The sequence below is a fragment of the Ammodytes marinus genome (assembly GCF_949987685.1).
Source record: "Ammodytes marinus genome assembly, chromosome: 19".
NCBI classification, from domain to species: Eukaryota; Metazoa; Chordata; class Actinopteri; order Uranoscopiformes; family Ammodytidae; genus Ammodytes; species Ammodytes marinus.
In genome coordinates this window covers 15,318,944-15,333,186 of record NC_137223.1, presented here as the reverse complement: position 1 = coordinate 15,333,186, position 14,243 = coordinate 15,318,944, and the positions used below count along the sequence as shown (strand labels likewise).

At 41.1% G+C, this 14,243-nt stretch overlaps 1 protein-coding gene across 2 annotated transcripts in view; it reads left to right on the top strand.

Moving 5' to 3' along the window:
• nkain2 (sodium/potassium transporting ATPase interacting 2) overlaps nucleotides 1–14,243 on the top strand; it is a gene marked incomplete at both ends in the record, with an annotated part of 61,467 nt that overhangs the window by 26,439 nt on the left and 20,785 nt on the right. For both annotated transcript variants that reach the window (XM_080047696.1, XM_080047695.1), the window contains 2 exons: nucleotides 3,454–3,591; nucleotides 4,625–4,705. In XM_080047696.1, coding sequence (XP_079903822.1) covers nucleotides 3,454–3,591; nucleotides 4,625–4,705 — 219 coding nt within the window. The remainder of the gene's footprint in view (nucleotides 1–3,453; nucleotides 3,592–4,624; nucleotides 4,706–14,243) is intronic.

Sequence of the window (14,243 nt, the reverse complement as noted above, 5' to 3'; positions counted from 1 at the left end):
TTTTTAAGCTAACTTTAACGTTAGCTGTCATTGCCAGTTGACAAATGTCAGAGTTACCTGGTAGCTGCCTCTCTGGAATTGACGTGGAGCATGAACACCACTCTGTTTGTGCTTTTAAACGTAAAAAAAATAAGCTTTTTCATACATCAAATAAAGATTGCAGCATAAAGAAAGCATATTAACCAGAACGTTTGGCTTACTCCCAGAATCAACTTAATTAGTGACAGCAGGGACTATTTACTGCTGAAAGTTGTCATATTAGGTAACTAAAAACAACCACGGACTAAACCTTTCAAACCTCCCACAGCTAGTTAAAACGATGCCAATTATGTCAGGATTCAAGATTGTTTATTTGCCATATGCACACCAATTACAGGAGCAGTCATTGGCAATACAATTATTCAGTCTCAAAATCGCAGGTTTTTGGATTAGAATTATTGCACCACTTCAAATCCAAATAAATGAATAGTCAGCCATAGGCAAAAAAATCCTTAGCGTCAAGCAGATCATCGTTGCTTTGTTCTTTGACAGTCTGTCTACTTTTTGTTGAAACAAAGCGCAGAGCCTTTGGCCATGCTATTATGAGGAGGAGACGCTATAGTGAGAATAGACAGCAGTAATGGATCCGGGCTCTCTAACTACTGCATTCAGGAAACTTGTGGTGAGGCATTTGACTTTGCTAACAAACTAGTTGGAGTTGTTGGATTTTGTGCTGGCGTTAATAGATTGATAGAAGGCTGCACAACAACTTGTTTTCTGTGAAGCATGCACACACACATAAACACACAAAGATGCATACTGTTCTGCATAGCACGTTTTCATCGACCCATTTAATACATTCATAGCAGCTCTATAGATAGTTATAGGCTTTATGAGTGGACAAAATTTAGCGTCAATACTTGCAACTCCTACTAATTGTCTATGCAAAACACATCAAGAAGACTAATGTGCTGTGTCCACATTAGACATACCAGCACACAGCTAGATGAACAAGCCGCATTGTGAACATGCCTCTGCCCTCTTGCTTTAAGCAGAAATGAACATGTCCGCCGGCAGCATTAAGCCCTGTAGCAGCAGATCCCAAAGGACCCCGGCTAGCCAGCTTAAAGCTCCACCTGTATGGGGCAGAATCTTTCATCAGCTCTTCATATCACAACACTGCCATATCCGCTAACTATAGCTGCTGCTAGCGACAACGCTGTCTTCAGCTCTCCGTCTCTCTCTCGTCCCCAGAGCCACACACACAGCAGTTATTGTAATACCCCGGCGACTTCACACCTTATCTGAAGCTTCTGTCATTGGACGCATGCAAAGGATGCTGGGATTATAGCAGTCGGGCAGCCGTGTTTCGCATGCAAGCGTTTGTCTCTATAGTGTGTCAGGAGAACTCGTTGACTTAATTACAATGAATGATGTACTGAGGCAGCTGGAGTTGTTGGTTGTTTTGCAGCTGAGCCATGTAATGAGAATTTCACATCAACTGAACAGATTGTATGGTTTTGAATATTAATCTTTCAAGGCTTTTCATATTAGCCCAGGTTAGAACAATGCACACAAAGCGAAAAAACCACCAAGGATGCCTGTTTCAATAACAAACAGTAATCAATAACGTTGCTGCCTAGGGTGTAAAAACTAATTCTTTATCTTTCCTGAACATTTTCACTCGGCCACTTGTGTTTGTGTTTGATTTATTTGTGCCTTTTTGGTGGAGTGTGCGTTCCAGCTGGAGTGAAGACTGTTTATATTATTGGTGATGAAAGAGGGGCCCCCAGGGTGCCAGTAATGGGCAGGGAGGGAGGCCTCAGACTCCTTATAATAGCCTCCGTTTGTGTGTGTGTGTGTGTGTGTGCGTGCGTTTGTGGGTGGATTTGTGTGTGTGTGTGTGTGTTTGAATGGGAGACACAATTGAAGCACTACATAATTGTCAATTGGAGGACACACTTTTACAGAGTAAAATGAAGCTAATACAAAAAGACCACACAAAGACAGTGAGATGGAGTCTGTCCCGTACAAAGGCACACACACACACACACACACACACTAGAACTCTCACACATTGTGTTGCCAGCTGAGCCCAGTGTGGCCAATAACAGCAGGCGCTGTCAAGTGCAAGCACAGCAGACCTGCCCTGACATGGTAACACACACACACACACACACACACACACACACACACACACACACACACACACACACACACACACACACACACACACACACACACACACACACACACACACACTGGCACACATACACAAGGGTGGATGCATATATTTCCACACACTCATTAATTCACTTTTATCTTCAGGCAACTTTCACTTCCAATAAACGGTCTGATAGTTTAAACTAATGTTGGATAGGTGTGGTTTTTACAAGGTTACAGTTTATGTTTGTGTTATATTGTGTGTATATGTGTTGGCCTGTGTGGGTATAACTGCTATTTGGCTGTGAAATGCTGTAGTGTTGCCATATGGTCTCACATTAGGGCACTCTCAGCTCAGCCATCCAGAATTATGTGAGTGTGCAGAGTGTGAGGATAGGGGAAAATAAATCCCTCAATTTGATATGTGAGCTGTTGGTGTTTAAACACTTTCAGTCGATGGCGTAGAACAGTAAATATCGGTCTGTTTCTGGGCTAAATTAAGCTAATAATGGCTTTTCTTACTTCCTATCTTTCTTTCTTTTCGTTAATGTACCACCTCATTTGTCAGCTGCTTTGTCTTCGTCCTCATGGCGCCCTGTGAATGTGTGTGTGCATGTGCGTGTTAATATATTTAACAATGCCATATCGTGCGCTGTGCTGACTTCATTAACTATCTCAGCGCGAGGCTCCATTGACTGAATGATAATACACCTACACACACACACACACACACGCACACAGACACAGACACACACATACAAACAGTCCTGGGAGCCTAACAGTAATAGATAACTGATTACAGTTTACTTCATTATTATGAAGAGGCTAATTGTAAATACGTCCTCTATAGCCACAAGGACCTTTACAGTGAATCCATCATTAAGGAATGCACTCGACCGTCATTTAAATCCCATTGAGGACCAGTTTTCAGAGATAAGATATTTGCAATTGAGGGAAATTCGAGTAGCCACAAGCTCTAATCCAAATTGACTTGTTGATATATAAAAAAAAAAAACTGCATACGAAAGATGAATACAAAATAATCTTGTCAAAATATAGGATGCAATGTTGAACAAATGGCAACTGTGCAAGTATCAATTTCAGTATTGGCGGATTCCTCGTAACAAACCTACAAGCAACACATTTCAACAAATTGACTAAAACAGGGGGAGTAGTACTAGCTGTTCACCATTGTGAAATGACATATTATTATAATTATTTGTATGGGTGTTTTTTTTTGTTGTTGCAGAAAACATGACTTGATGTTTATTGCCACTTAATCTGTAATTCTCTTGTCCTCCTCCCCTTTAGGTCAGTGTGTTGGAGCGTCAGGTGATAGACTTCCTGGGCTACCAGTGGGCTCCCATCCTGACCAACTTCCTCCATATCATCATCGTCATCCTGGGCCTATTCGGCACCATTCAGTTCAGGCCGAGATACGTCACCGGGGTGAGTTTCACACACACACACACACACACACACACACACACACACACACACACACACACACACACACACACACACACACACACACACACACACACACACACACACACACACACACACACACACACAAACAAAGTCAGTCGTCAGAAGAAGCCATTTTTCATATCCACCGCCCTAGATTTTGCAGCAGCCTCTCATTCGCCTACACTCAGCCTTCTCTGCTTTAAATACCGAGGACGTGATATCTGAATGTCTCACTTTTTTTGCACAAGTGACATTATGAAATTCTAGTATCGCTTCTTATAAAAGTTATATCACAGTTCTTCACTGCATTGTTGGGAGAGAACATTGATTAATATAAAGCATATCTGATCCTCAAACCCAAATATTAAGAAAAAACAAACAAATATGACCCAGTCTTCATTGAATATTCAAAAGAATGCGTACTGGTGGATCCGAAACTGGAGGAAGACAATGTCAATTTGATGATATATGCTGAAAATGGTATAACAAAAATATGGAGTGGGAGAAGGAATCACTTGCCAAGTGCTTGTTTTCTCTTTTCTGTCGATAAACGGATGTATGTTTGGGAAAACTTTCAGAAGTTCCCACAGGCCTCCACACTGCCCTTCCACACATCATATAATCCTAAAGACACACACGCAGGATTTTTTTAAAATGTGAGAACATTCAGATAATGAAAGTTATATCTGCGCTTCTAAATTCTACCTTGCCAACATCATTCATTCATTCTTCCCTGTTTATAGCTCCTACTTTACACACACATACACAAGCTCATTCCTGCTATCTTATTTTTCTCTCCCTGTCTGGTTTGATTCTGGTGATTGGTTGCAGCCTTTCGCCGTTTTTTTTTTAACAACATCAAAAGCGAAAGCCTCACTCTGCCCGTTTCCCTGCGTCTGCGTCGCTGCGAATGCCAGACGTGAACATACTTCTTTTAATTCTACCACGAAGGCCTGTCAGATATCGTCTCTGCCCCTCACTTTCCTTTCTCGCCTCCCATTTTTCTCCGCAGTACGCAGCCTGGCTAGTCGTGTGGATGACCTGGAACGTTTTCGTCATCTGTTTCTACCTGGAGGTTGGAGATCTGTCCAGAGTAAGAACACACTTCCTTGGATTATTTCTATTATTTCTGCAACTATTCTCCCCGATACTAAGATTGCAGCATAACTCTGTGGTTGCAGGCATGATGCAGACACTTCAAGTTTTAAATGCTGAAATAAGGCTGAAAGTATTATACATATTTTTCTTACAGTCAATAAAGCATCCTATGAAATGACCAGAACTAAACTGAATCGATCCTACTAACAATAATAGCCTGGATAGCCTGATGTATAACTCTTCTGTGCCCATTCCTTTCCAAAAACTATTTAAAACTGCCGCATTGGGTGACATGTTCTAATGTTATTGCCATGAATATGGGCACTGTAGTTTATTTTCAGTCTATCCCACATACACAGGCCTGCTGACATTATTACTCACTGGCGTGCCAAATGTGGATTAGTCTGCAGCTGAAAATGGTTCCCCAAAAATGCGCTCTTGTTTGAAAAAACTAAGGTACCCAGCTGCTCTAAAATTTCTTAAAAAATAATATATATAGGCTATATTTTTTTTGTGACCTGTTTTTTAAATATTTTATTCATTTATAAAAAATGTACACGCTTATAAGGAACCAACAGGTTTTGGTGCGTGAGCCGCAGGCAGGGCAGAGGAATTGTCTTATACCTTGTTGGCTATGGTATTTTAATGGGATTTGTTGATGCATATCTCTAAAAGACCCCACTACACTCCAGAATAAGGGGAGGTAATTTGCGTTGTAATGTGTTTATGTGTGCACATAAAAGAAACGCATCACGATCCCAAGTGGAAGGTGTGTGTGTACTTCACAAATACTCTTTGGAATGACTTCGCTGCGTTGACCGCGAGTGCTGAAATCGATGAACCGGCTTTCGCCTGGCATCCTCTGAGAGAAACGGGGTCGCTTGATTTCCATGTAATTTTGGTGTAAATTCAGCCGCCATTATCACGGGGGTGAGACCGTGTCAGTGGCTACTTCCATAGACTGCTCACCGTCACAGTAACACTTGAGAGTAGCAAAGATCAGGTTTGAAGCTCGGATAGGGGGATAGGGACGCTCTACCAACTGAGCTAAGGGCGCCCCCTCCCGAAGTGATTTATGCAGTCAAAATTTTAATAATTCTCTAGCGCTTCTTGCAATGCCTGCGTACTGTAAACATGGATTTAATTCTCACGCGATGATTCGTGATGGTATAATATATATATATATATATATATATATATATATATATATATATATATTCATTATATATAATTAATGTTGGACAGCTCTTTGCATTGCTTACACACACATACTGATAAAGATACGAGACATGAGGTTGAGGTAGTTCTCTTTGCCAAGGTTTAAGCCTCTCTCTGCAGCAAGATTTGTGTTGATTTTTTTAATACAGAACCATTGATTAGGGCCAATCAACGCTTCCATAAACAGGAGGAATCCGTTGATGGGAGTGCTGATTAGAGCTGATTGCATTCTGTGGTGTGGTGTCGAAAGAAATTGTAGTTTTCCAACAACCACAATTTGCTCGAAATGACTCTGTGGTGGCAGATATTGAATGTTGGAATGCTTATTAATGTAATAGGAAACATTGTATTTATCTTGTATTACTATATGTCTAAGGTTAAATTCCTCAAAGTGTATTGAAGAGTACTCAGACTGTACCTCCCCAACCCCCCCCCCCCCTCCCTTGGATACCCCCCTGCAACAGTAAACAGTCTGTCTCTGAGCCCTCCCCCACCCCCTTCCCCTCACCTGACTGCCAATTGAAACACACAGCATTCTTGCTATGCTGAACTGACTTGTATTTAAGATGTGACTTGCCATCTGATCGGGGCCATTCTTCTCAGAAAGTCATCGCGGGGCTTCCTGGGTCGGATGGACCTCCATGTTCTACTGGATAGAACATGAAGCCTCTGTTGTTTGATTGAATACTCTTTTGCTTGATTATTAAATACTCTCTGCTTGATTATTACAGCCTTATGATCTCACTTTCTCACTACAACTCATTCTGTCGGGCATGTTGCATAACATGTCTGCTACCAGTTTAATAAACCACACAGAATTTGCAATTACCCTACATATCATCCATCCTACCATCTCTCCAGCTTCTCTATCCTAATTATTGTTGGTTTTGACAGAGACATAATTGCTGCACATTTTTCTGCCAGCTCTCCTGTACCCTGTGGTGCTTGCAATGTCGGCCCTGTTAAGTTTTGTTGCCATCCAAACTATGGCCAGAAGTTTTACACTGAGTCAACAGTTGTTTATATACACTTCTCCCGGCTAGAAAAATCTGCAGCGTCATTGATCTATGATTTTAATGATATGACCTCTCACTGTCGCTCAGGCCTGGTTCTAACAGATACAACAAGCACTGCAGCTGGAAGGACAGGAACCCAGTGTTAGGGTTTTGGAAAGGGACCTTGTGTTAGAAGCGTCTAGAAAATCTACAAAAAGCTGTCTAATAATGCTATACATGTTAATTGAATAAATTAAACTCATCTTTATAATATAACCATTTATATTCTAATATATAATTAAATGAGTCTAATATTTTGCTTCTTTTCATCCAAAGTCATCAGCTCTCCTGGCCAAATCCATCACAGCTGGTTTCTAACGAGGGTGAAGCAGAAAGTAAATTAAGAACACCTTTATTAATTTCTCTGCTGACCAATCAGAGAGAAGCACACTGGAACCAGACGCTGAACAGCTTGTTTTTTTATTACCAGGGCAGTTTGCGCCGCGCCTCGCTCAAGGGCACATCAACCTTGACCCAGTTACCAAGGGACAGGGGAGAGCTGCCTGCCTTCTCCCCAGCCCCATTCACCAGCTGTTGTACCAGATATGAATCCATCACCTTCCCCGTTCCGTGGGCTTGTTTACTGACCCGAGGCTCTATTATTACGCTGGACCGCATGTAAAACAAGTATGTGTGCGATTGCTGCCACTCCAGTTCAGAACAAAGAAACTCCCCAAAATGTGATGAAAACAGCTGGATGCTCCGTCTGGACCATTGCACAATGTCAAACGAAGAAACATTATTTTAATATTGCTGTTTTTTTTTAATCAAGATCTTTTTATTAGTTTTTTTGAATATAAAAGTGAAAAGTTGTTCATTTGTTACAGACGGGTAGTATGAAAGAATAAATAAAAAAACAATATATTGCTGTTTTTTAACTAAACCTATAATGAAACATAATAGTTAGAAAAAAAAGAAAGAATAACAATGAATCGAGACAAAAGCTTAATTATAAGTGAGAAATAGAAAGCTTTTTGTGAACCAATAAGAAATATATACATTTTTAATATATAATACATATAATTCTAAACAATAATAGACAAATGAACGGATGAACAAATTACGATTTTAAACTTTAAAAAAAGTATTCGACAATCCATATGTTTCTGTGGAATCTATGGAAGTGTTTTCTCTTGACTAGCTTCTTGACCTTGACTTGCTAAGAAACGTTATGTCTCCATCAGTCATTGTTGTTCACGTTAGAAGGAAAAATTTAGCAGAAATACTTGCTTCGAGTGCCTCTTAAAATAAGTCAAGATGTGACAAACATGAAAAGCTGAGGGGGAAAAAATAGGGCCCCAACGTTTATTTAAAAAGTAGGCTAACCTTAAGTTGCTGTGCATGTGGTTGTAAAGCTGCATTTTCAGTTAGCTAGCTTTTGTGTGTGTGTGTGTGTGTGTATATACTACCACGCAATAGATAAGTGCAACACCTGTAACCACCTGTCATTTGACAAATTTAAGAATTCTTAGTAGACACAAAAATAAATCACTTAAATCCCTTACATGAATGTCATGTTACCTGAAACTAGAATGAATGACCAAATGACTGAAAACTAATATACACATTTCTATTAAAAAAACTAAAGCTGACTCAAAATGCAGGTGCCAGAATGAACTCTTAGATCAAATAGGATGTGATCTAAGGTTACAACAGCAAAATAGACACTGCAGTTTTAGATTCACACAGTGTTAAGATAAAAAATAATCACAATCACATTCTCCCTCCTGCTAAGCCTCGTCTCTCCTCGCTATGTATCCTCCTCACTGACGCCAAGCTGGATCAGAATAGCTCGTTGATATTTGATAAGGGTAATGAATGATGGTGTGCTCTGTGATTTCAGGAATACTGTGATGTAAATGGAAATCTCTTAATCTCCCTCTCTATTGCCTTCTGACGCCGACGCCGCCGCCCCTCTTCCTCTGTCTCTCTGTCTCTCTGTCTCTCTCTCTCTCTCTCTCTCTCTCTCTCTCTCTCCCCCTCCTCCTGGGCCCTCACTCTTTTCATCTCCCAAGTAATTCATCCCTCCTCTCCCTCGGCTCAGAACCATAATCACGTCTTTTTCATGTTGTTTCTGCAAAGTGCCCTGTGACTCTGTGCCGTGCCTCCCCATCCCTGTCTCGCTCCTCGTCTCCTTTTCATTTAATTTTCATCTTCTATACTTCCAATGTCAAGACTTGAGGAAACGTGTCCCCTTGTCAAGAATCAACTCCCATTTATAGTCAAATAGCAATTCATAGTGCAAGACTGTATGTGTTGGCTGGTACTGAGTGCCAATTTAATACATTACTTTTTTATACACTCTAGGCCATTACTTTTGGGTCTCAGGACAAAAGTGATTGCAACAGACTCCATTTTTCTTCATTATAGAGATCTGACATCTTTTTTTTGTGTGTATGAAAGAGGCAGAGGATCAGCCTCGCTACGTTATCAGTGACTCTTTGATTTGCACAGTACTAGCTTTGATGTAATTCTCTAGAGCCAACACCCCATTTTGTCCTGAATACTTAGACCTGATATTTGCATCCCCAGAGAACCCCCAGAACACTAATCGGACTGTCCGAGAGTCAAGTGAATACGTGCAGGCTGGACTTCCCATCCTTTGCATACATTTGTGTAGGTGTTCCTTTTAAAAAAACAGACACTTTTCCAGACAAAGACAACACATCCATTCAATTCCTTTCATGGTGTTGTGAAATATGTCAATCTAAATATGCCGAAACCCTCATCATTGACTAAATAAAGGTGGAGTCAGCAATTCTGGAGAGTGCTTGTTGTCAAATTCCCTTTTGTCAAAATCTATTCATGATCCGCTACCTGTACATGCTCTGTAAACCGCTATGTAAACATAGGGTATGTAAACGAAGGGGGCAGATCGTAGCTATATCTACATGCCCATTCACAGAGCCTACGCTGTCTATTACAACTGGATTACTTTCCTGTGCACACACAGTACGGACAGGTAGCGGATCCTGAGGAGATATTCACAGATTTTGCCAAAAATTTAGCGTTCTCCAGAACCACCTTTTCATGTTCAGTATGTGAACCAAAATATTTTCCCCAACCTTTGTGGCATAGTGCAGTGAAGTCAGTAATATTAGGTCTGAAAGGTATGAAATTTGCCTATGACGAGGATAGTAAACCCTGGACAGTGAGTGGGGTGGTGGGAAAGACAGCGAAGGAGGGGAGATGCGTCATAGGTTGTCAGCACAGTGGGAAGACTTGAAGTATAGGGCAGCCAGATGGACAGACGTTGGAGGCACGGATCATCGTGATTGCGATCAGCGAAGTGGCTTGGATGAGGCATCGTTAGCATTAGACTCCACAGGACATTGTGAGGAGCATGTTGCATGTCAGTGATGAGTCACTGTCATTGTCACTCACACAGTAGGGCTGTAACTATAAAAAACCCTGGATGTAAGTCACTTTAATTATTCATCAGTTATTTTAAGCTTGACATTGGAGACAAAACAGCCTCAATTCTATTTCCACTTACTCACTTGTTTTTGGAGCTGTTGACAGTTCTCATTGACACATACTATAGTTTGATTGGAGTTCAAACTTACATAAAACTTATTCCTTTGAATGCTTTTCTCTCATTCCAGTTTACGATTGAAAGTTCCTTCTTGACTTTGGTGTGAGCAGTTGAGTCAATTATTTTGTTCTTAAAATACCACCAGTGACAAAATACATAACATAGCCCACAGCCATAAACCTGTCATTGTTTTTAACTACCTGTTGCAAGCATGAAGAGGGTTGGTTTTGTGCATCCGGAGAAATGAAAGGTACGTTTCCATGGAGTTGCGGGGGCCAACAATGGACAGTCAAAAAGACAATAGCCAGAACCACATAAGATAATGTCGAACTTTTTTACAGCTCTGAATGGAACTCATGATGAATCGCCATTTAACAATACATTGAAAGGTGCAGTTAGGGATATGAACAGTGGGCGCAGTGTATCAACAATCAACAACAATGGTGAATGAATGTAATGGAACCTACTCTAAAACAGCATAACCAGCTGGAGCTTTTGACAAGCAACTGAAAAAACGTTTTCATATACATTATATAAGAACTATTCATATCTGTGAAGCTTTAACCAGCCGATATATGATAAATACGTTTTAATATTATTGAATAAATAACTTTATGGACAGTCTTGTTATGACATGTTTGCCTCCTCAAATGCCTCCTTCCATTGTGTTTGATGGAACTTTCCAAGCAACGTGCATCTTTGCTTTTCATAAGGCCCCTGTGGAGCCCCAGAGGCAAGATAAAATGTACATCGTGTCTTGACAGTAATTTGAATATAAGCCATGGGATTCATACTTCATATTTCAATCTGTCACCCTCCCATCCTTCCTATCACTCGCTACTGCACTTTTTAATATAGCAGCAATGCCAAAAACTGTATCTTTAAAAAGATTTCTGATGTGGCATCCCTGACAGACTTGGAGAGGAGCCTGTGGAGAGAAAACTGTCACCATGTTGCAGACCCACACATATTCAATTCAACTCTCTCTCTCTCTCTCTCTCTCTCTCTCTCTCTCTCTCTCTCTCTCTCTCTTTCCCTCTCTTTCCCTCTCTTTCCCTCTCTCTCTCTCACACATACACACACACCCACACACACACACACTAACACACACACACACACACACACACACACACACACACACACACTCGTAGACAGCTACGACAGCTGTCAGTAGTCCACTGTGTCATATAAAATATGCACAGATACGGACACAGATACACACATGAACTCAGCTGTCAATCATTTACTGAGGAGGTGGGTTGTCGTGTGGGAGGGTGATCCCGCATGCTTTTTTGCATACTGTATGTGTGAAAGTGTGTGTCGCCAAGTGTGAGTGCGCAAGCGTTTGTGTCGGTTTGCCAGTAGTTGGAATTCAATATCAGTCAGATTGAAAACATGGGGGACTCACACTTGCATATGTGCAAACACCAAATCCAAACAGTCTTGAAACAGTGCCATTTTGAATCCCCTAGACAGTACGTCCTAGCGATCTAATTTCAGTCAGCAAGCACACAATGGAGCGGTTACAGGGAGAAAGAGGGAGCGGTGACCGCAGGGAAAGTGGTAAGACGAGAGATAAAAGTGAAAGATGGGGGGAGAGAGAAAGGGCGAGGAAGAGAAACTAGAGAGGACTGAAAGATTGGGGGTAAAGAGGACAGAGAAATACAGTAGAGAGGTTTCAAAAGGGGCAACGTATGATAGGAGCTACTGAAGATGACAGAGCCGCCAGGGAATCAGTGTCCCTTTCAAGAGAAGGAAAGAGAGAATAGAGGGGACAAGGGAAAGGGAAGAAGTAGAACTCAGAGAAAGTGAGAGCAACGAAGGCTCTCGGGGAGATTGGATCGCTTGTGTATCAGAAAAAACAACCAAATCAAATGTCCCTTTCATATCAATTTCATATCAACATCAATAGCTGCGGTTGTCAGTGAAAGGCGAGCTTTCAACTTCACGATAGATTGCAGAAGAAATATGACAGTAAATCAAATTGAAAACCACCCAATTCATCTCCGATGAAAGTAAAAAAAAAGATAAAAATAAAAACAGATTGCTAGGGACAGTTTGAATGCTAATAGTCACTTAATTTTACTCACCCCAGTGTTCATTCTACATCGCCGAATCGGAACGATGAATGAGACGGTCCCACACATTTAAATCATACACGTTCTAGTTAAAACATCCACCCTGATTCACTGAGTCAATGCATCAACCCTGTCTGTGTTTGATCAACAGATGCATTTGTTCAAATCATGGCATGAAATTGCATTTTTTTTTTCATCAACACGTGTCTTGCGGGACTTTGCTACCAGCCAGCGTTTATCATGTGAGCCGTGCTCTCTTATTACTAGTGATAGGATTTGATTATTCATTGTTACTCTCTTCTTTTGTGTGCCGCGGTAGGGGATGGATTTGATTGACTTGCTTGCCTCAGACAAACTTGTTCCAGGGTTTACATGGTGGCTGGTGGTAATTCCAGGCCTTGATTGTAATGGATTGAGCCTGGCGGTGTTGGCAGTGATGTTTGCTATAGTGTGAACTCTGGAGGAAAAATGCTAAATTAAGTATACTTCAAACCCCCTTTATTGTCAATTGTATGTCTTGAAGCCTTGGTCAATGGTTGATTGAAACGAAAAAGTACTTTTCCGGTGTGTTTTTGGACATCATTTCTATTGATTATAATTTGATTTACTCATAAAGGTAATTGTTGAAATCTGGGAAAACCACAACATTGTTAAACCGCTGTCTGATTGGGAAATAATAATGCACGTTGCACTACCAGAGCAAGTGCATTTCGTCACACTTCATTTTTAAAGGAACAGTTAGCCGATCATGTCTGTTGGACATATGTTTGGCAAACCCTGAGCTTTGGTTGATATCTGTCGGATTGACCCCCTCTGCCATGTCGGATATCGGAAATTACTTTGTTATAATTACCAATTGTATTTTGAACCATTGTTGTTTACAAATATTGATTACATGAACTTTTAAAATGCTGCTGCTTTATTCATGTGTGCAGATGTTTTTGTGTTTTCAATCCTTTTTCAATATACATAAAACACAAGATCTGTTCTACTGGAGTTCTGCCTTATTGAGCCGTGGCTAATGGGTTTTTCAAAAAAACAAATTAACCCATTGAAAGCTTGAATTAGCGAACCTCCTCTCCTCTGCGCATTTGCTGTTACCACCTGGGGTACGGGGTAGTAGCACTATAATTGGCCCCAGCAGTCTGAACGATTGAAGGGGTTAAAATGGTTATGTTGAGGCATTTGCTTAGAGATGGTAATGAGTTAAGGTCAGGGTTAAGATCTGGAACAGACTTCATCACTAGCAACCCCCCCTCCCAGCGCACGCACACACACACACACACACACACACACACACACACACACACACACACACAATTCCCTAACACCCCCAACCAATCTGATGGAAGAGAAGTGCTTTAGGCACTATGGGTTAAGGCCTCATCCAGCACCCATGGGAAATCACAGCAAAACAATGTAGGGAGATGCACCATGACCGATGATATTGGTGTGAAATAACACAGGCAGAGTGACTGAGAGAGACAGCAGAGAGAGAGAGAGAGAGAGAGAGAGAGAGAGAAAGAGAGAGAGATCTAATGATAGAGAAGCGGATAGAGCCACAGATAGAGGTTCAGTTAAATGGAGTGAAAAATTGGCTTTAGAGAGACCAGAGCTAATATTGTCCCTTCCCCATTTTTTTGCCCC